This window comes from Paramisgurnus dabryanus, chromosome 12 (genome assembly GCF_030506205.2).
Source record: "Paramisgurnus dabryanus chromosome 12, PD_genome_1.1, whole genome shotgun sequence".
NCBI classification, from domain to species: domain Eukaryota; kingdom Metazoa; phylum Chordata; class Actinopteri; order Cypriniformes; family Cobitidae; genus Paramisgurnus; species Paramisgurnus dabryanus.
This window is the reverse complement of record NC_133348.1, coordinates 17,640,594-17,662,316: the sequence shown is the minus strand read 5'-3', so window position 1 is coordinate 17,662,316 and position 21,723 is coordinate 17,640,594. Positions and strand designations below refer to the sequence as shown.

The following is a 21,723-nucleotide window of genomic DNA, read 5'->3' as shown; positions in this document are numbered from 1 at the left end:
ATTTGCTTTCACATTGTCAACATACATTATTTTAAACCTTATAAAACATGAATAAGCACTGGACTGTTTTAATTGTAACATTACAATTGGATATAAAATAACTGGACAAGTTAGATACATTTTAATAAATATATGTATGTAATGACAGAAATACAAGGACAAAAGCAGTAACTGTATGTTTCCTAAAATGACCTTAATTATTTTTCTTGTATAAACAACAACCACAAAGAAAAAAGGTAATTTAGTCTATTTTACACTGTAAACATAACAATTATTTGCAAATCCTATTATACTTAAATATTTTAAGCACTGGACTGTTTTAATGGTATAACAGCGGGGAGTAGGGGTGCTTTTCCTTGCTCACTGTCGACTCAGCCCTGCAGCAGAATTCATGCCTCAGTGTTTTCCCCTGTTGCTTTCCGGAAGAGCATTTTCTCTAAAGAGCATTTCCTTTAAAAGAGCAGAAGCGCATTGTGATAATGTCGCTTCGGCATTGTGGCTCGTGCAGAGCCCCTTTGCCTATTGAAGATCTTCACACTGAATGCGTCTCCTGTCTGGGTTCCACTCATTTTGTGACAGCGCTCAAAGATTCCGTTTGCACCCACTGCGATTGTCTTCCTCTCGCTGTGCTGCGTGCCCGAATTGCCGTTTTCTGTGGTGCCACCTCCCGTGCTCTCCTGCCAAAAAAGCAGCGGAGCCGTGAGCCTAAACACCATCAGATGAAGAGCTCACGTCGGCTCAGCCCCAGCGGGCTCACTCTCCGGCAACCATTTACCTTCGCCATTGATGATCAGCACCCCCTGCCGTCCACCAGTGGTATGGTCTCATATGGCGGCTCAGACTACCTGGTTGAATTTATGTCTTCCACCACTGAGCTTGAGGATTGGGCGGCTTCGGACGAAGACGCTTCTACTGCACATGAGCCCAGTGATGTCCGTTCTCAGTCTGATTCTGAGCTCATCCGCATCCACAAGAACACAGCCGGCTTGAAGAGTGGTTCCCACAGCCGGGACGTCATCAGCCGTCCCGCCAGAGGCAGGCCCCGTTCTTCCCCGAGGTTCACCAGGAGCTCACACGCTCATTGCGCCCACACTCTACCCATGCTCATAGCTCCTTTGCCCATGTGCTCTCAATGGTCGACGACCCGGATGAACACGGCAATTCCAAGCTTCCGCCACTTGAGGAATCAGCCTCTGCCAGGGGCTGGAGATCGAAGTTCAACCACCCTTCTAAACCCTGCTTCGCCACTTCTGCCCTTCACACAATGGTAGTGCTGCTTTAGGAAGTCAGAACAGCTTTTTGTGAGCTTTGCAGGTCAGTCATTGGGTATGCCTTTCACTAAACAGAGGTTATACAAATGGATCGTCAAAGCCATAACATACGTCTCCCTGAACAAACAGTGGTGTTAGAGCCCACTCTACACGAGGTATGACTTCTTCATAGGCATGGTCTACAGGGATTTCTATCTCCCATTTGTCAGATTTTACAGTCTGGACGTCCTTGCCTTACAAACGCTCTACTAGTCTACCTATCCACACGTTAACCAATTATATTGTGCTTTATACTCTGTTTTTCTGAGTTTGCTTTAGCTCGTTTAATGGGGCCCCATTTAGTGCCCGCTCTCCAGCAAAGGCACTTCCAGTCTGTTATAAGCACGGCATAATGGGATATGTTCCCCATATCATCAGTTACTGACCCAATGCTATGTGAACCGTATTGAAAGGGAACGATAAGGTTACTCATGTAACCCTTGTTCCCTGAAATAACAGGAACGAGCATTGCAGCTGGCCGTGCTTAAACGTCATGCAGCGAGACTTTTTGACTGCGCGCTTCAGACGAAAAGGTACTGTATGGCGTTCGGCTCAGACTTATATAAGGCGTCATCCCCGCCCCTTTTGGCAGGCTCAAATGCCATTTGTTTGTTATTTTTACAGAGCTAACCATAGGCTGCAATTGCGGAGTTAACAGGAGTTTCCCCCACAGCGTTAGCTACTGATGCAATGCTCATTCCCACTATTTTAGGGAACCAGGGATAGGTGAGTAACCTTATCGCTATCAAAAGCTCACAAACGCCTGGGGCATCTGCAGTTGGTGCTGACACAAACCCCAACTCACAGGAAAGCTGATGTGTTTTTGGCTTAGTTCTGTCAGGACCGGGAAACTAGAATCAGGAGTGAGGACGCAAGTGCAAAGTTCTGGTTGAATAAATAACATTTAATAAAAATAGACAAGAAACAAAACACGAGAAATAAACATGTCAGGTAAGTAAACACAGGAACACTAAAACTGAGAACAGGTACACACAAGGAATCAGAGACAATGAACCGGCAGAGAGTATGGCAGAGACAAGAGTATATACACACACACACACTAATAGACAACAGGTGAAACAAGACAGCCAATCAATGAGTAAGTGTCCAGGTGATAAGAATCAGAACAGACACAAAACATGACACGGACTAACCGTGACAGTACCCCCCTCAAGGAGTGGCTTCCAGACACTACCACCCAAACATGAACATAAACAAAAGTCCAGGAGGATGAGTCTGGGGAGAGGGAAGGAGGGCTTGGAGACCACGGCTTAGCCGGCGGAAGCCGGCAGGGCAGGGAGCCGGAGTGAAGCCGGCAGGGCAGGGAGCCGGAGTGAAGCCGGCAGGGCAGGGAGCCGGAAAGACCGGAGCGGCCATCTTGGGAACCGAGGCAGACGACTCGACCCTCCTGGGAAACGACGGAGATCCGATCCCCCTGGAAGTTGACTCACACCATCTCGGGGAAACGGGCTTACACACGGTGGCGACCACCCCGGGGAAATAATCGGGCGTGGCGTCCGTTCCGATCCCCGAATCGAGCACGGCAGAGGACCTCCCAGGAACCAGACCAGACGACTCGACCAGCAGGGGAACCACATGAATCGATTCGGTACTCACAGGAACAGGCTTGTGTGTCGTGGCGACCACCCCGGGGAATGAATCGGGCGTGGCGACCGCTAGCTTGAGCCCGTCCTGGAGTTCCGAGCGTTCCCTCACAGTCAGCTCCAAGGGGCATCGGGGTTTGGCAGCTTGCAGGACCTGCTGTCCACTACTCCCCCTCAAAAAAATATTAGGGGAAGCACTCCGTGAACTTGCTGCGTCCTTGAATGGCCGATTCATTCTGTCAGGACCGGGAAACTGGAATCAGGAGTGAGGACGCAAGTGCAAAGTTCTGGTTGAATAAATAACATTTAATAAAAATAGACAAGAAACAAAACACGAGAAATAAACATGTCAGGTAAGTAAACACAGGAACACTAAAACTGAGAACAGGTACACACAAGGAATCAGAGACAATGAACTGGCAGAGAGTATGGCAGAGACAAGGGTATATACACACACACACACTAATAGACAACAGGTGAAACAAGACAGCCAATCAATGAGTAAGTGTCCAGGTGATAAGAATCAGAACAGACGCAAAACATGACACGGACTAACCGTGACAAGTTCACACTGCAGGTCTTAATGCTCAGTTCGGATTTTTTTGAGCTGTTATTCACATTATCATTTAAATTTGACTGCCATCAGTTTCATGTGTGAACCCTGTAAACTCCGCAAAGAATCATTAACAACAGAGACCTTTTAGGGTAGTTTATTTCTGATAACAAGCCAAATAAACAAGTAGATAAACAAGTAATGTAAACAAGTAGATTACCTTAGTTCAATACAGGGCCGGAGTGGGGCCACTTTTCAGCCCGGGAGTTTCAGGCCCAAGACCGGCCCACTTTTTCCATAGCGTTATTCCAAATTAGCACTTTTTTCAAATTGGATAAATAAAGCAACAGTTCAGCTCTTACTATAGTTTTTATTAATATTATGGTTCAACAAATAAGGTAAAAGTTAAATAATATTTCACTTAAGATAAGAAGTTAACAAAAATATTCCTCTATACTCTAAAAAAGGCTGGGTTACTTTTTACCCATAATGTGTAAATATTGGACAGAACACATGCTGGGTTAAAAATTACCCCATGCTGGGTTAAAAATAACCCAATGTTGGGTGGTTGTTAATGCAACCATGGATTATAATAACCCAACAGTTGGGTTAAAACAACCCAGCACTGGGTCAATTTAACCAAGCAGAGTGTTCTGTCCAATATAAAATATATAAATAACCCAGCCCTTTTTAGAGTCTATTCCATAAGGAAAGGTTGATAAATTATTAGCATTGCTAATGCTATGAGGCCGATGATTGATTAATGCAAATAGAAATATAAAAGTCCTAATTAAAAAACAAAACAATTTGACAAAAATATTGAATACAATATTGGGTAAATAGCATAACAAGTGATTTATAAGCTTTTTTAGGCTGGTAATTTTTGACTGGGAAAACAAAAGGTGTTATAAGGTTCTGAACACAACCTGAGGGTTAAATAACTTTAATTTATATTGTTTACTCATGTCCTCCTCATTTTCAGCGGGGGACTGCTCGGAAGCTGCTTGGCTTTTTGGCATGTAAATAGTTTGACAACGGTATTAGCCGAATAATTACGTTGCTGATGCTAATCATTACTAGGCTTATTTCTCTTTAAGTTACCTGTTGTCACTTTAGTTTGTCCTCTTGAAAATAAATCTGTAAGTTTGGCACATTTAGCAGCGTCCTCCTCCAATGGATTTTTTCTTCAACCGGTTTTTTACGCCCTCCTCTTCTAAGACGCGTTATGTTACGGTAGGGCCGGCCCAGCCTACCGGAGAAAAGTTTTCTTGGACGTGCTATGGACCAAACCAACTCTATAGGAGGGGAGGGGAAAACTCACTCACATGGTACAACCTATGCAGAGGCTGCGCGCTGCCAATGCGAAACGTGTGAAGTGTCATTTAAGAGAAGATAGACTCACTAACGTGACAAATGTAAAAAAAAAACACTTGACCGGCCCAAAAGTGAAGCGGCCCACCGGGAATTCTCCCGGTTCTCCCGATTACCCACCCCGGGCCTGGTTCAATAGCTGAAGCGAATCAAAAACTAAACTAACATTAATGTGTTAAATGTGTACCATACAATGTATACAATCTTAACTACAGATCGGCTGCCAAACCTCCCTTCACATGCGCATGCGCAGAAGACGTGACGTCAGATGCATTTCGTTTGCAGAAATAAACATGGTACTGCTCGTAAATGTCGCATAAAATGCAACATGGCCGATTAGACTGAAGTCGCATTGCAATACATCATATATGTATCCAATTTAGGACCACGAAAATTAACCATGGTTTTATTGTGGTAAAAGTGTAGTAACCATGGTTTTTTGGTCAATTGATTACTATGAGCAAAACCATGGTTTTACTACACTAACCATGCTTTAACTATGGTTTTTGAAAACCATGGTTGTCAAAACCATGGTTATTTTGTGGTAACCATGGTTTTACTACAGTAACCATGGTTTTTTGGTCTTAACTGTAGTAAAACCATGGTTAATTTTCGTATGGGTGACCTGGGCCTGATTTTAAAAAAATTTATTTGTGCTGGACTGCTATAGGAAAATCAGATATGGGTCACATTTGGGCAAAAAAGTCTGATTTGGGCCACTTTTGCATGCAGTGTGAACGTAGCCTTGTCATGTCTCTTTGTCATGCTTTTCTGGTAACAGTGGCGCTTCAGTCATTTTGGGGTGACAATGGCAACCGGACAACAGCACAGATACACAGAAAGACTACAAAAGGGAATTTAAAGAATGTATACTGACTAGAAGCGCAACTCAATAGAACGTTCCATTGTAACACCAAAGCCCAGCAACAGCCCTATGCCTCCGAAATTTTGAGGTGAAAGAACAGTTGTTTCTTGATATTGCTATAGCATTATCAGTTGCTTTGTTTAAAAAAATAAAAGTACATTAAAGGGGCCATTTAAAATGTCCGCCAAAAAAAAATCAATTCATACTCCAAACTCCAAACAGAGTGGGGCAGTATACCTCCAGAAAGTGAGTTGGTCTATTTTAATTTAGCAGCTGCTAATTTAGCAGCATATATCAAGTTTGATTTACATTAGCTACTAAGTTATCATTAGTCACCAAAAAAAAAACATTCGGTCTCATTAACACTGCAATGTTTTCCGCTACGTTTCGTGCGTCCATTTGGTGTTCATTATCATCGAAGACATTTCAAGCTTCTTAGCTAATGTTACATTTTAGCATCAGCTTGGTAGATAACGGGTGAAAACCGGATCGGATCTGTGGGTAGAGCTAACTATTAAACGCTAACAGCTAAGGATGCGCGATAATTTGCATGCGATAGTCATTGCGCTTCTTGTCAGTGAAGCCGGTTTCTTGATTAAAAGTGAATCCCCATCAGCTGCTTTCAGATGAAGCCACATTTACTGCACAAAGCCGTAGTTCATGTACAAGCTGAGCATAGGTTATCGCAAGGCATATTATAAGTGAACTTCTAGCGAAATACTAACAGCATCTTACTTACCAATCGAAAAGAAATGTTGTCAATTCGGGGTCGAACCTCATTTCTTTCATGTCCATTAGTTGTCTCCAGCGGTGAAAAGCAGTGCCAGTATTTACTCTGGTTCGGTTAGATTTTATTTGTGATATGCGCGTTTTTTTTTTTCTGCGGCGAATGGTTGTGGTAGTGGTAAATGTCTCTTGCTCCAGCCATTCTAACGCTCTCTTCCCTGAACTGAAATGCGTCCGAAAACCCTATTGCAAGGCAGGAAGGCATCATGGCATGTCCGAATCCATGGCTGTCCGAATTGCATTTCTCTGAGCTGCCTTCATGCCTCTTAAGTCAACAAGTCAGCTGCCTTAGTTTTCGGACGCAGCGGTAGTAGTGGGCTGTACTTCTCACACGTGCGACTTATTCGTGTATTGCAGTTTGGCTGGCGGTTGGCACGCATACCGCCTCCCATGGTCGAAACTGGTATTACGACACCAGTCGGGCTGTAGCTAATTTAGCATGCTAATTCAGATTGATATCTCTGCAGCACTATACCTTGTCTCTTTTTTTATGACATCTTTGCCCTTATTTCTTCTCATTCTTTTGATGCGTGTAGCTCATTTTTTAAAATCTTTTACCTCAATTCTTACAAATGGCCCCTTTAAAGCTGACATCCAACCTGAATGTCGGCATTGACAACAAAGGATAACGTACAATCACTAGAGTGATATTTAACAGTTTGATTAAACTGCTTTCAGTATCGTCTTATATTTATGTCCTTTAAAGAATTTTTTTTTTTTAAAACAGCCACTTTCTCTAAAATGATTTAATAATTAAATTATGACAACATAGGGAAAACCCAGCCATTTTTAGAGTGCATAAAAAGTTATAGCAAATATTAAAATCCTAAATCATAACGTGTAATTTGTCATTGTTGCCAGTGGTGACTTCTGCCAAAAATATTACTCTCAAATTATAATTATTATTATCTTTTTTTTTTTTTTCAATTTTAGGCACAGTCTGGAGCCCTCTTAAAACATCAAACATTGAGGGGGACAATTTGGCTCGGCGAGCATGTCCCTCTTACGTCCCTGAATTTAATTACATATTTTCAAAACTATTCTGGCTAGTTTCATTTTCTTGTTGGTGACTAAATGGTGACACAATATTTGTCATTGTCACACAAAAAATATATCACAATCAGATATTTTCTTATTTGTGTTTTTTTTACTAAAATACTGTAATGTAGTAAACACCATGAAAAATGTGTTTGAATTAAAAAGACAATATCTGTTTCTTTTTACAAAAGTGGACATAGCTAGAAATAGCGAGTAGCTTTTAAAAAACAATAATGTTTAGAGACTCTGTCAAGTATTACTAATAATAACAATGGTAGAATGTGACACAAAAACTAAAAAACATAAATACAAACTTAAAAAAAAATAATATAAACTTAATAATTGCTACTAATTAACTCATATTTAAATTTAGAATTCAGAATTAAAATAGAGTTTTGACACAGGTTAACCCTAAACTGATTTTGCTTATAGCTACAATCAATAACTACATTTAATAGAACTCCACTTAGTGACATTAAAATATTGTTCTCCCTTCATTTTCATTTATAGATTCAAAGATAGTGATCCCATCAGTGCTGGTGATCACTGCTTTATTAGTGACCACACTCACTGTTTGGCTTATATATCGAAGGAGAGCACATAGTAAGTATAGTACCTAATACCCTCAGGTCTTACATTTACACCTTTGCTATTCTTTAATCTTTATACTTTATAATTCTGACGTGTGTACTGTTTTGTTTTAGAGAGAGCATCAGTTGTAAATCAAAACAACGTTTCCACTGAACACAATGTGAGTAGAATGCTCTATTAGTGATCTAAGTTAATAATTTTGTTTAAATATTTCTGAATTTTCTTATTATTTTCTGGACAGGGTGAAGATGTGACCTACATTGAACTGAAGCACAATACAGTAAAACAAAGCAAAGGGGATACAGTAACAGAAGATCAAGAAATTGTATATTCTGGCGTAAAATTTGCTTAAACAATTAGACAATGGAAAACTAAAAATAATTAGATCCACTGATGGAGACAGTAATCAGTTATATAATATTTCATTTTTCTTTTGTTTTTATTGAGTGTGCCTGAAATGCAAGTCCAATCACCATCCACCCCATTATCTGAAATTTGTCACAGCAACTGTTCATTAAGGGTTGTTGATAATAGAAAAAAAAACATACTGCAATAAAAATGCTAAACAATGAATGTTATACATTTTAACAGCTGGATTATAGTAATGTAATCATATGCAGCAAACGCTTATATTTAATATTACTGATATTTATATATTTTTGCATAGATTTTTTTGTATTTACAATTAATCTGTGGTGGTGGCCACACAATTACACCTGCATTAGGTCCACCTGATTATAAAAGTAACTTTGTATATGTTTGCAGTGTTTCTGTTAAACCTCAATGTTAACAGCAGCATTAACAATATTTCAGGCAAAATATTTTTCAATTAAAGGTGCCTTGATTTCTTCAATAGCAGAACGTCTATTTGGTATTCTGAAATGTTTTTTCCAAATCTTTGGTGTTTTTTCTTTGGATGAACTTTTTTCAGAGTTGGTTCAATCATCTCAACTGTATGTAAAAGCGTAGAGTGAAGTTAAATCAATTCCACATAATACACACATTTTTTTTATAAGAACTTCAAATTATTATTTTATTATTTTTATATGTCTGACCAAAGCATAGATTTCATTCTTGCTACTTGAGATCTCATTTCAGACTAGCATTAAGATTTTTCAATTAAATGTTAAGAAACCTTTTTGTCAATCTTTTATAAAAAAGAACAGTCAACGAATGGGTTTTCATAAGATCTTACACTTTTGCAGATACTGTTAAGGCTAGCCTTACAAACATTTCACACGCCATCATTTCTTTTCGAACCGTTGTTATAGAATCTTTTTTCTTTTCTTGCAATTAATGCAGTGGACAAGTGAAATTACTAAACATGAGCCTGATAAAATATGCTCATTTACAAGAAAACATGTCAGATGCACTTAGAGGGGTTTGCATCTGAACTCTTCATTTGTTAACATTAACTACTAAGGTGCTGTTGAAGCAAGTAAGAAGGCTGTTGTTGGAGAGAATGTCACACTGCCGCGCACTAATGTGATCACACAAATAAACTGCGAAAACACTACATGGCTATTTGTAGAAAATTGAAGTACCTTTGAGCCAGTTACACTTGGTAAGATGAAGCCAGAAACCTCAAAAGGAGAAAGCGAGTGAGCTACTTTCACAGTTAATATTTGCGTGTTGTTTCTGTTTAATAATGCCAGTTGCTTAAAGTTAAAAGGTATATGTGTTGTGATAGTTCTTGCACATTATGAAAGTATTTGTACTGCTGCTATAGTTTTCAGTATGCGCGGGTTGATCCAAAATGAGCTGGGTGCCTGTGGTCACAAGTCATCCAAAAATATTTTTAATGATATTCAGGTCGCGGTTGGTCAGGTCGTTTGAAATAAAGATGGCTATATTCTATTTTAAACAATTAACACTTAAAAAAAATGCGAGCCAGGAAGTGGGTTAGGTAAAAAAAATGTGTTAGTTGAAAATGTTGGTCGGGTGTGGGTTGTTTATACATTGACCTACACATCACTGATAGTTTTGTATATGTTGATCTTTATTCTCAATATACAATTTTGTGTTTGACATGTTTGTGAGTAACATGTTTCAACTATAAAAGCACTTTACATCCAGTTGAAGCTTGAAGACCCGATTAAGAGTTGTAAATGTAAAACATGTTTAATATTTTCTATTTTTAAAATGGGGTTATAGTAAAATAGTTGTAATGCACCCCTTTTTGGACAAAAAAATCTTATGCAACAAGTCTTGAATTGGACACGTGATTCTGATCGATGGGGAGAGTTGCTTAAAGGAATATTTCACCTCAAAATAGCCCCAAACTGTACTGTGCAAAAGTCTTAGGCCACCATCACAAGCTTTGTTGTTTTGGCAAAGTTTTAATGTCCATCCATATTTATTTTTCACACAGAGAAACTACAGGAAATATGTACACAAAGTTTAAAACAAAACAATTTTCAGAACAAAATGGCTTCTTCATGCATCAGTCAGTATTTAGTGTGACCTCTCGTGGCGTGAAACACATCTTGAGCTTTTTTGAGGAGACTGAAGTCCTGAAGTCATTCATTAGAATTAGAAATTAGGTTTTTAATTTCATTTAGGTTTAAGAGAAATAGCAGTTTCCTGCAATTGCTTAAGTGAAAGGGGAGTTTACCCTGAATATTTGACACTTCAGCTTATAGTTTTATACTGTTTTTAATACTACATACACATTTCCTGTATTTTCTGGATGTGTTCTAATAAAAACACTGAGAAATAATTATATATGATCACAACTGCAAAAACAACACATCTAATGGTAGCATGGACTTTTGCCCAGTACTTTACTTCACTCACCTCAATGCCATCCTATAAATGACTTCCTTTGTCAGCCAAACACATTTAGTTATATTAAATAATATCCTAGCTCTTAGTTTTGTAAAGCATTGAATGGTTCCCGATTGCAAGCTCATCCATCATCAAAAAGTAATCCATGTGATGTATATTTTCAAAACTGCTTAAGTCTATTGTATGTTGTTAGGGGTAAATTTTTATTGAAGACAATAAGAAATATGGTATTTTACCTTTTTATTGTAAACAGTTTAATGTGTTTTGGAATATTGTACAGTACTATATGAAGTTCTAAACGTAGGTTTGGGAGGAGCCTAAATATTCAGGCCCGTCAATCACCTGTATATAACTGTACTGTATATAATGCAGTCTCTATGCCTCCGCGCCCAACTGCTTGAAATTCATTCTTATGACATCCCTCCACTTTTCCTCCTTCACTGCTCTCTTGGGGGATGTTATGAATGTACAATGTTATGTTTTATCAACAATGATATGTTATGCTTATCAATACATAATGTACATGCTTTACCAACAAAGAACAATAACCTTTCATCCTGACTTATGTGTGTTTTCACCAAATGCAAGATTTAGATAGCAATGGATCAAACTGATTGGTTAGGACAGTGGTTTTCAAACTAGGGGCCGGGGCCCCCAGGGGGGACGCGAGATGGTGCCAGGGGGGCACGAAGGAATGCACCGTACACAAGGGGGGCCGCACGCTGAAAAAGTTTGGGAACCACTGCATTAGGACACTTAACGGAGCAACATGTTTGGATTTTTAAAGTTCTAATTTGATCATATATAATAATAATAATAATAATAAAATCTAATGTTGCTCTGTTGATTTAGTAAATTTTATATGTTAAAACAGGTGAAAAAATAAAATGTGAGATTCTGTACTTTTGTCTGATATTCAATTTAAGCTTAGATACTAAGTCAGACACTTCAAATTTTTGGACATTTCTTGACCCGACAGCAAACAGAGCAATTTTGCCTTTATTGTCCCAATACTTATGGAGGGAACTGTATATATAGGCTACACATGCTGATATTCTGCCATTATATGTCAATAACTGTCAAAACAACAAATCAAGCTCACAATGTTTTATTTTATGTTAAATAACCCCTCATTTGTTTAAACATGTTGCTTTGATATGTATAGCAAAATCCATTTACAGGATACAGTATGATGATCTCTGTGGGTCATTGTGGATAAAGTGGAAACATCCTGTAATGGGTTTAATATTTATCAATAACATTTTCACAGTAATGTTAAGTCTCTCAACAGTTGGGTATGTATTATCTGCAAGACCAAGCCCTCAAGATAATACGACATATAATATCATGTATTCTTGCTGCATTATAGGAAACATGGCATCAGAAATGTGTTTCCTTATCTCCATTCTATTCTCCAGGTAATGAGGTAAAACAGTGTTTAAAAAAGAAAACTCTGACTGCCCGTGCTTTCACAAAAGCAGAACCCATGTTGAGATTTCCCAATAGGTGTCAAGGGCCTGCTCTTGACTGTGCCAGAGTCCACACGGCCAAGCTCAAGAACAAAAGGTTGCAAGACTCTCCTTGTCTTTGTCCTACAGATCTTTGACAACGCTCTCAAACCCCCAACATACGCAAGCACGGCCCATACCCCAGCACATACATACAAACCCAGCATGTGGCAGACTGTCGGAGCCAACCCAATGTTGATCCATTTGCATTTTAAGCACAGGATGGAAACAGAACACCTGAGGTGTGGAATCACACAACGACTCATCTACACGCTGACATTACACCAAACGTGCAATACCACATATAATTTTAACTCTGTATGTTTTAGTGATACATAAATTATTAGACGTATCAAATACGATTTCATCAACTTAAATTCACCAGCAAAATGCACCATAACCAACATTTCACATAACATTATAACCTACATGTCATTGCAAAATCACATATATAGTTTTTTTTTTAGTAAAATGAATGTTCGGAACAGCTATATTTTGTCTACAAAAGTAATTTCAAACATTAAAACAAACACCTATATTATAGATTAAGAGATTTTTAAGATCATGGGAAACATTTCGGCAACTTTTGACTGATACTGTATATACTGTACATGCAATAGACAATATATATTGTATTTTTTAAACTCAGAGGCCTGGCACCAAGCCGTCTCCATTCCAAAATGTGGACTGGAGAGGTAAAAGCAGGGGGAGAGATGTAGGTAGGTGGGCAGATACAGGATGAGGTCAGGCCTGTGCTTTGGGGTGGAGGGGGGCTGTTGCTGAAGGAGCAGAAACAAAAGGTTCTGCAAAAGGTGGATGGGGAGAGGTGTTAAAAGTGATACCCTTATGAAACAAGAGGCAGATATGCACCTTTGCAGATCTGTCTCTCTCTTTCTCTATCACTGCCATTTGCACATACTGTCTGCTCTCTTTCCAACCATCACCTCTCCAATCAACAAAACTGTGAGCTTGACCTTGCTATTAGTCTACGTGTCTTGTAATGATTTAACAACAATGAGAGAATTTATACAGCACTATGATATGGGGAAAATGTTTAAGCAGATTGTATACCTGCTGGAATTACTCAGCGCAGACCAGTTTGGAAATGATTTGGGTCTTTGGGGTTTATAATGAAAAACAAAGTCTTGCTAATCCGTTAGAAGAGAGCACTACACATCCCCAGGTATCCGACTCAATTACAGAAAAATCTATCTACATCTGTTTGAAACTGGACCCCAGGCTTTGGCATGGAGAGAAATACTTCAAAGGCATTGTTTGAGGGAGTTCACTTTGAGCTATGGAAATGGAAATTTCCAGCATTCCTCAATGATAATTGGCAGACTCCAAAAGTGCAGTAGAGCTTAACTGCAATTACAAAACTTTGTTGTCTTCTTTGTATTTTTTTATTTCTTTGCCAATATGAACTGCAAACATATATAGTTAAACAATACCATTTAAATTAGATTAAAAATTAGATTAAAAAAATTAAATACATAAGAAGTACTTTTTATAAACAACGGCATATTACTATTCTAAAGTAACTATAAATCAGTCTAAAATGGGTGGCTTTGCAATTGCAAGCTACAACTGTAAATTCCCATGTATGTGATATGAATTTTCCATTTCTTTGTTTATCAATGATGTACAATTAAATTAACTAAATAAATAAACTTGTCAACGCAGTTTGGCAATATCACACGTTATATTGATCATCAGAAAAGCCTTTGTTGACACCCCGCATTGAAATTCACCTGAAGTGTGTGTCTGTGTGTATTTTAAAGCCGGGATTCAACGCAGCTCAGTGATTGACAATTTCCTGGAGGAGGTACCGCCCTTATCAATGTGAAATTTCCATTGCCTGGCTGCTTCAGATTGCGCTCGTTGTCTCACCTATGATGAGCACGCTGTCCACCTCACACAAATGGATTAAACTTGCAGTTGTAAGGAAGTTACAGTTTTGCTACACCTGACGAAAAGTTTTCAATTTCAAGAAGTTTTAACAAAACGAGGTAAGATATTTGTTCGTATGTTTACATGTTACTGCGTTTAAACGTAATTCATCCGTAGTTTGGGGCATTTTATATGAACTTTTATTCCAAAACACAAAGTAAGTAAACGTACTTGCACACTTAAGCGCAATTTCGAAGGACATTTACGTTAAACGCTAAACAGTGAGAAAATACTTAAAGTTTCCTTACCTGAACGGTTTTTATAGGCTAATTATGATTTTATCTGACGTAAGACCACAGCTAAAACGAAACTGCTGTCTGATAAATGAGCGTTTAGAAAACTTTCTGCGCGTTTTTTATTTCTCACATTTTGTTTAGGCTAATTGTCTTGAATTGGTGCATGCATTTTTGTTACAAAGTGGCACAGTATTTTTTACGTAAATTGAGATTTTTATTTTATGGTTAGCCTACACTTAATACTTTGCAGGACTCTTTGAGGTAAAATCATATACCAATTCTGTCTTTTACATAATTTGACCATATTATATTTTCTAATTATTTGCAACACTATTTGAAGTAAACTGTTAACAAAACGAAATACAAATTATTCTGTCTCTTACATAAATTGACAATTTTATATTTTTTGTTCACCATCATAACTCTGCAGTGCCATTTGAGGTAAAATGTTTAATAGTGTTTGATTCAGATGACAGCATTACTTTTTTCTGCAAAGAGTTGCACTGATGAATACTGTAAAGCTGTTTTTCCTTAAATGTCTCTACAATTATTTTTTACATGCTTTTTAGACTCAAGCAATGCTTTAAACAACTTTAAACAATTCTGGGTTTAACAAGGACAAACTCAACTGTCGGGTTTAAAGTTTTAGTTCACTTTAAAATGAAAATTCTGTCATCATTAACTCATCCTCATGTTGTTCTAAACCTGCATGAATTTCTTTTTTCTGATGAACACAAAAGAAGATATTTTGAGGAATGATGGTAAACACACAGCAGATAGTGACCATTGACTTTCATAGTAGGAATAGAAAAAAATGATGGAATTTAATGGGTACCGTCAACTGTGTGCTTACCATCATTTATCACAATATTTCCAAAATATTTTTCCTGCCATGGAAGTCAATGGTCACCATCTGCGGTGTGTTTACCATCATTTCTCAAAATATCTTTTTTTTGTATTCATCAGAAAAAATAAATTCATTCAGGTTTAGAACAACATGAGGGTGAGGAAATGATGACAGAATTCTCATTTTAAAGCGAACTATCCCTTAAGTTAACTTATGCTGGGTTGTTTTAACCATAGATATGTATAAAGGCTAGATGTCTCCCCGTGCTTCTGGCCAATTGAGAGGAACGTCCCCATTTGGCAGCCATCTTACCACAGGCAGCTCGCTCACTTGTAGCATAGAGTTTTAATGGTGCAGGTACTTTTAAATGATCATAACTTGCTTAATTTTCTACCGATTTTCAAACGGTTTGGATTGTTATAAATGTCAAAGATGCACACTTAAACTAAAAGATTTTTTCATGAAACATGTTAAAGCATCCAGAATTATGACCACGTTAATAACGTTTGTAAGAAACCAAACCATTTGAAAATCGGTAGAAATTGAGCAAGTTATGGTCCTTTAAATATACCTGCACCATTTAAACTCAATGCTACGAGTGAGCGAGCTGCCTGTGGTAAGATGGCGTTAGAGACTCCGCCGTTACACATCTTAGCCTTTATACATATCTATGGTTTTAACCCATGACTGACTCAAATATGGACATTTTCTAAATTATTTTAAATCAACAGTTCAGTTTGTCCATATTTTACCCTACAACTGGTTTAAACCCTTTTTTAGATTGTATACTCTCATATTTTCAGCTAGTTTTGCAACAACCCTTTAATGTATAATTCTGTAAGTACTAATCTTGATGTTTCTTCCTGTGGTGTTCGTGTGTGTTTATTTTCTGCAGGCATGATTCAGAGGACCGAGTTGGTGCTCTCCGTCCTGGGGGAGCTGCAGGAGGCTACAGAGTGTGTGGGCCTGGACGCCCTCACTAAGGTCGCTGTGGATGTGGAGCAGACCCTTTCTGCTTTCCATCTTCCCACAGCACTCTGCACCGAGATATCCTCATGGCTGGGGATTGACGCTATAGCTCATAGACTGTATCCAACGGACGCTCCAGCTGGTTTACTTCCTCTGGTTTGCAAAGGAGAAGGGAACCTGTTGTTTGATGCAGCTAGCATGCTTCTGGTGGGCTCTACCAGTCTGAGTTTGGAGCTGCAGGTCAGGACTGTGGTGGAGATGCTGCTTTGGAAGCGGTACTACCTATGCGGTATGATCGACTCAAAGGTGATGCTGCAGGCAGCCAGGTTTTCGCTCTGTGCCGAGGAGTCTCAGGATATGCTCAATCTTCCGATTCAGGTGCTGGAGGCCATATTTGATGCAGATGTCAAGGCGTCCTGTTTCCCTGGCTCATTTGCAAACATGTGGCATGTGTATGCGCTGGCTTCAGTCCTGCAGTGCAACTTTTACTCCGTTTATCCCATGTACAATTTAAAGATTCGACCCTATTTCAATCGACTCATTCGTCCAAGGACATGGCTGAAAGACCGTGAGCCCTTGACTCTTCACATCATGTGGTCAGGTGACCTGGAGGCAGGCTCTGTTTTTAAACCCCACAACTTTGTGGCTCTGATTCATGCAAGTGATCTGAAAATTGGGAGCCCCAACAGTGAGCAGCGAATGCCTTCTCTTACGTCTCCGGAGCATGCGAGTCCTAATTCTCAATTCACATACACCACCCTCAAAGACAAGTTCAACATCACAAAGAGCACATTTTACCGCTGGAAGAGGCAAAGCGTCGAATACCACAAGAAGTCGGTAGCGAGGTATGAGGCCAAACACTTTTTTCTAACCGCTTACAAACAAGGCAAACTGATTCCTCTCAGCCAGTTTAAAGAGCTTTTTCCGGAAATTCCAAGATCCACGTACTACGCATGGAAACATGAGCTTGTGTCCACTTGCAGTGTCTCAGGGGGTTCCACAGGGGAGTTGAGTCCTGGAGACAGCACCGAGCAGGACTGCTGGTCATCTCCAGAAATCAAGAAAACACCCAACCAGAGAAGTTTTGCTAGCATGATAGCTCTCAGGTGCGAGAAACTTGAAGGAGAGCGGGCCCAAAATGTGTCCTTGATGCAGGAGGCAAAGAAGACCCTGCAGAACTGCATTGTTGCAAATACCTCATTTCCCTACAGACTCTTTAAAAGAAGGTTTCCTGGCATCTCTAGATCCACATACTACAACTGGAGGAGGGAAGCCATGATGTTTACTCCTTTCAAGGAGTTCTCAGGGAGCAGCGAGGAAGGCTCAGATGCTGATAAAACCCAGAGTCCAAAGAGTCAACTGTCCCCTGCTATGTCAGAGAGACGAAAATTGACACCTACAGTGAGGATCTCCAGACGCAGACATAAAAGCCTGAGGCTGGCTTACCACCAAAGGAAAACATTAAGGGATGAAGCCAAAATGCATGTCCAGAGGTCGAAGATGTCCTTCATCAAATTCAAGCTCAAGTTCCCTTCAGTTTCCTCCTCTTTCTACTGGCTTTGGAGAGATTCTTTAAACAGGAAAACTGAGATGCCTGTCGTGATATCTGAGACTGAGAGATCCCAAAATCTAAACATTTCACAGGATGTCATGGAAAACATAAAAACTCCCGTAATGTTTTCTTTTGATGGAAACATTGATTACCTGAATGGCCATCTAGTTAGCCCACCTGCATTCACACTGCCTGAATTCTCTCTACCTGACAAATCCAGCAATGAACAGATGTTTGTGATGGATGTAGTGGCACTGGCTAATTTCAAGGCTAAAGCGAAGCTGTTTTTGCAGCAGCGATTCGAGGAGAAGTCCTTTCCTACATTTAAAGAGTTTAGGTCCTACTTTCCTCTTACTCCTCGTTCTACCTACTACATGTGGAAAAGGGCTCTGCATCATGGGGTACCATTAATTCATGGCTGAATGCCTTATAGTGCTGTTAATCTGCCTTTCCTGTAAAAACAAAATTGACACAATTTTTGCAATGCTTTTGAGCCTGAGAGTTTTGTTTAATGTTTATTTTATTTGGTCTACACTAGCATAATTGCAGTTCATGCATCTTAATTATTTGTCTCCTTTCTTTTTTTTGACCACTTGTTTCTAGCTCAAGGACATTTGCATGTGTGTGAATTCAGACAGTCTTTGTGTTCGCTAGAGTACTGATGACCCCTAGGCAAAAGGTAGTTCAAAGACATTTATCCAGGTTTCAAAACGGCTCTGGTTTTGCCCCCACCCCCCAATTGTTTACAATTTAAATGAGTTGAGTTAGTTTACATGACTAAATGTGTTCACTTTGGGTTAATTTTATTTTCTTGTCTTCATTTTGTTTTAACTTGCATATTTTTGTTTGTTTTTAATTCTCTACAGTTTAAAACATTGCATTACAACAGCAGTTGAAAAATGTACAGTAATTTTTAATTTTATTTCTTTTTTTAAAACATATATATTTTTATATTGACTATTGAATGTTTTCTTTGCTTGACGTTATGTAGCCAAGTTAAATGGAGTTCCTCACGGTTGAATGTTTCATAATTCTATGAGGGTGTGTTGCTGTTTTGCACATTGTTTTGGACCACACATTTTTTCAGCTCTCACATTTTGTGTTTCTCTTGCTGCTAACGTTGTAAATATTTAACAGTTTCTGACTTAAACTACCTAGCTAACCATTTCATCTTCGATTAAACTTGAAGTTAAACGTTTCAAAAATATCACTGTGTTATGTGTATGCACAAAGATGCAACTTTGTTTATTCTTTTCATGTTGAGGATCTCATTTCATATACAGGACTAGTTGTTCCTAAACTGGGTAATCTGTTAACTAACGTGTTTTATGCCCAATGTTCTGACTTCATGTGAGTGTTTATGAAATGTTAGAAACTAACCTTGTGGATTCAGTTCACATGTTAATAAAAGTCAGAAATGGATTGTACTTTTGATTGTGTAGGTGCTGTGGTTGATTCTGAATGTTATTTTGGTAACAAGTCATCTTAGTAAAGCTACTGTATGCCAGTAACAGGTTGGTGTAGTTACTGTAATGGTCAGAATTAATAAATTTGGCAACTTGGTTTTTTTCTGTATTTTCCTTATGTTAGTGATTTTATTATAATAACAAAACAAACATTTTATACGATCACATATTGGCCTAACTTTCTGGCATACTTTAATGTTGTGATATCTTCCCCATTAGCTTTACTGTAACCTATATGTGTTTACTTCAATATTGCATGAAAAGAATCAATAAGCTACTGCAGACCAGAGACTCCTTCGAGGAAGCCAGAAACCCACAGAAATATTTTACCTCTGTAATAGATGAAAAGCTTATTGATTCTTTAAATCAATGACTGACTAAAAATTCATGAGTATTGTAGGAATTTATTTTAGTAAAAGTTATGTACAAAGTAATATGTGGGGTACTATGAAACATACATAGAATAATATATGATTCATTCATGTGGGTTAAAACTGTATTTAGAGCATAATTGCACTAGATGGCAGTGGTGGACTTTCTTTAATGTCTGCCTATTGTACTTAAAGCTGTGAAGTGCTCCTTTCTCATAAGAAATCTATTTGTAACAATTCCCCATATTTACACTAATTATTCATTACAAATCATACTACACATGCGTGGTTTTAGTGTCTCACAGTATTTTGAGAAAAAATACAAAATATCTGTAAATCAATTCAAAATTTTAATAAGCACTATAGACAGAAAAAAGTAAAAAATACAGAAAGAGTAGACTGCAGCACAATTTGTAAGTTCAGTTATGATTCCGAGTTACCCCCCAGTAAAGAACAGGGCTTGTTAAACCCGCTATTTATTCATATATTCGCTTTAGCTAAAGACATAACAGGGAAATTGCAGTGATACATTAATAGATATTCTGAAAAGCATAACCACGACAGTATAGATAAGGATGAAACACGTTTCCCTTAAATTTCAATGTAGTCGTTGTCTAATATGCTTTTCTAGAGATAAATTCTTATATGCTAGCGGTTACAAAAATCTTTTTTTTCTAAACACATTATAAATATTACAAATGTATTGCTAAAAACACGTTTCAAAGACTGAAATTTATAGTGGTGAATTGTGGAGTGAGTTACACCGTTAAACAGTTTATCCACATTTTTGAGTTTAGGATTATTTGGACGGGGCTAAAGTGTTGATCGTGGCCCCGCCCCTAATACAGCCTTCCAACGAGTGGGTGTGGTTCGGCGCCAACAACGGACACGCCCCCAGCGTTTGAGAGCAGAGAATGCTGCTTATTTTTCCCAGATTTTGATAATTTAATTTATTTACTTGACGGTTTTTTTTATCATTTAAATGTGGCATGTTGGTTAATAACACAATCTTCTGTGGTATGAAAAACTCAGAACACATCTTTAATATTACATTACACTGATTTTGGTAGTTAGTGGGACTCTTATTTTGACATCAATTACAAAGACTTTACCTGTTCACGTTAAACACTATTTTTAGTTCAGAAGAAAACGGTACATCCTCGCTAATGACAGGAAAAGGTAACTCAGTTTTTGTTGTTGTATACAATTAATTAAATTAAAAAAAAAACTTTATTAATCCCTGAGGGAAATTGCTTTCATGTCCCATTTATGTAAATTAATCTTTCTATTTGTGTTCTCGTGTTATTAAGTACTTCTCCTTCTAGCCACCTTTTGTCAGTTTGTTTGGACGTTCTGCCAATTTTTTGTTCTTTCAGATATTATTTTGTCTGACCTTAACACAAAATTAGAGGTATATTGTAACATGGTGTAACATATTCAGCACCTTTATGCTGTTGTTGTTTTTTGGTCGTAAAATGTTTAAGGTTATTTAAAGGTAAAACATGTTTTACCTCAATAACTCAAATTCAACTGTTATTAAGGAGGAGTGAACATAGCATTTACAAGAATTGAAAATTGTGTTAAAGGTTAAGGACTCACAAAGAGTTCTTTCAGATATCCCAACCTGAATACTAACAATGTGAGAAACCAATAACTGTCATACATTAATTTAGGATCAAATTTATAATAGACCCAAAGGTCTGTCGGTCCATAAAATTATACCTTTGAATTATGTTCAACCGAAGATTAGTTGTTTGTAATACAATTGTTTAATTTGTTTGAAGTGATCAGTCAGCTCTGACTAATTGTACACTCTTTTTGTAGATTAGACATGGTGCTTTACTCTTGTTCATTTCAAGTAATTTGTTTTACTGCTGGCAATGCAAAGCATGTGTGTGCGTAGGTGAAAATTAAAGAAT

General features: G+C 38.2%; 2 protein-coding genes across 4 annotated transcripts in view; both read left to right on the top strand.

The window, feature by feature from the left end:
* The window catches only part of LOC135738810 (uncharacterized), a 58,967-nt gene extending 48,235 nt beyond the window's left edge, over positions 1–10,732 (top strand). For 2 of the 3 annotated variants that reach the window (XM_065256930.2, XM_065256931.2), the window contains exons 6-8: positions 8,038–8,130; positions 8,232–8,278; positions 8,360–10,732. In XM_065256930.2, coding sequence (XP_065113002.1) covers positions 8,038–8,130; positions 8,232–8,278; positions 8,360–8,470 — 251 coding nt within the window. In that variant the 3' untranslated portion in view covers positions 8,471–10,732. Of the gene's footprint in view, positions 1–4; positions 8,131–8,231; positions 8,282–8,359 lie in introns of those variants that run through there. The other variant, XR_012334707.1, reaches the window with a different exon arrangement.
* Positions 10,733–16,343: 5,611 nt separating this feature from the next.
* Positions 16,344–19,394, top strand: vrtn (vertebrae development associated). The gene has a single exon (XM_065255697.2). It carries the CDS (start codon positions 16,344–16,346, stop codon positions 18,387–18,389), a length of 2,046 nt encoding a protein of 681 aa, XP_065111769.2. The 3' UTR covers positions 18,390–19,394.
* The last annotated feature ends 2,329 nt before the right edge of the window (positions 19,395–21,723 follow it).

Bases quoted from the DNA above. Each gene is read 5' to 3' on its own strand.
- vrtn (XM_065255697.2), top strand. From the start codon at position 16,344: ATGATTCAGAGGACCGAGTTGGTGCTCTCCGTCCTGGGGGAGCTGCAG.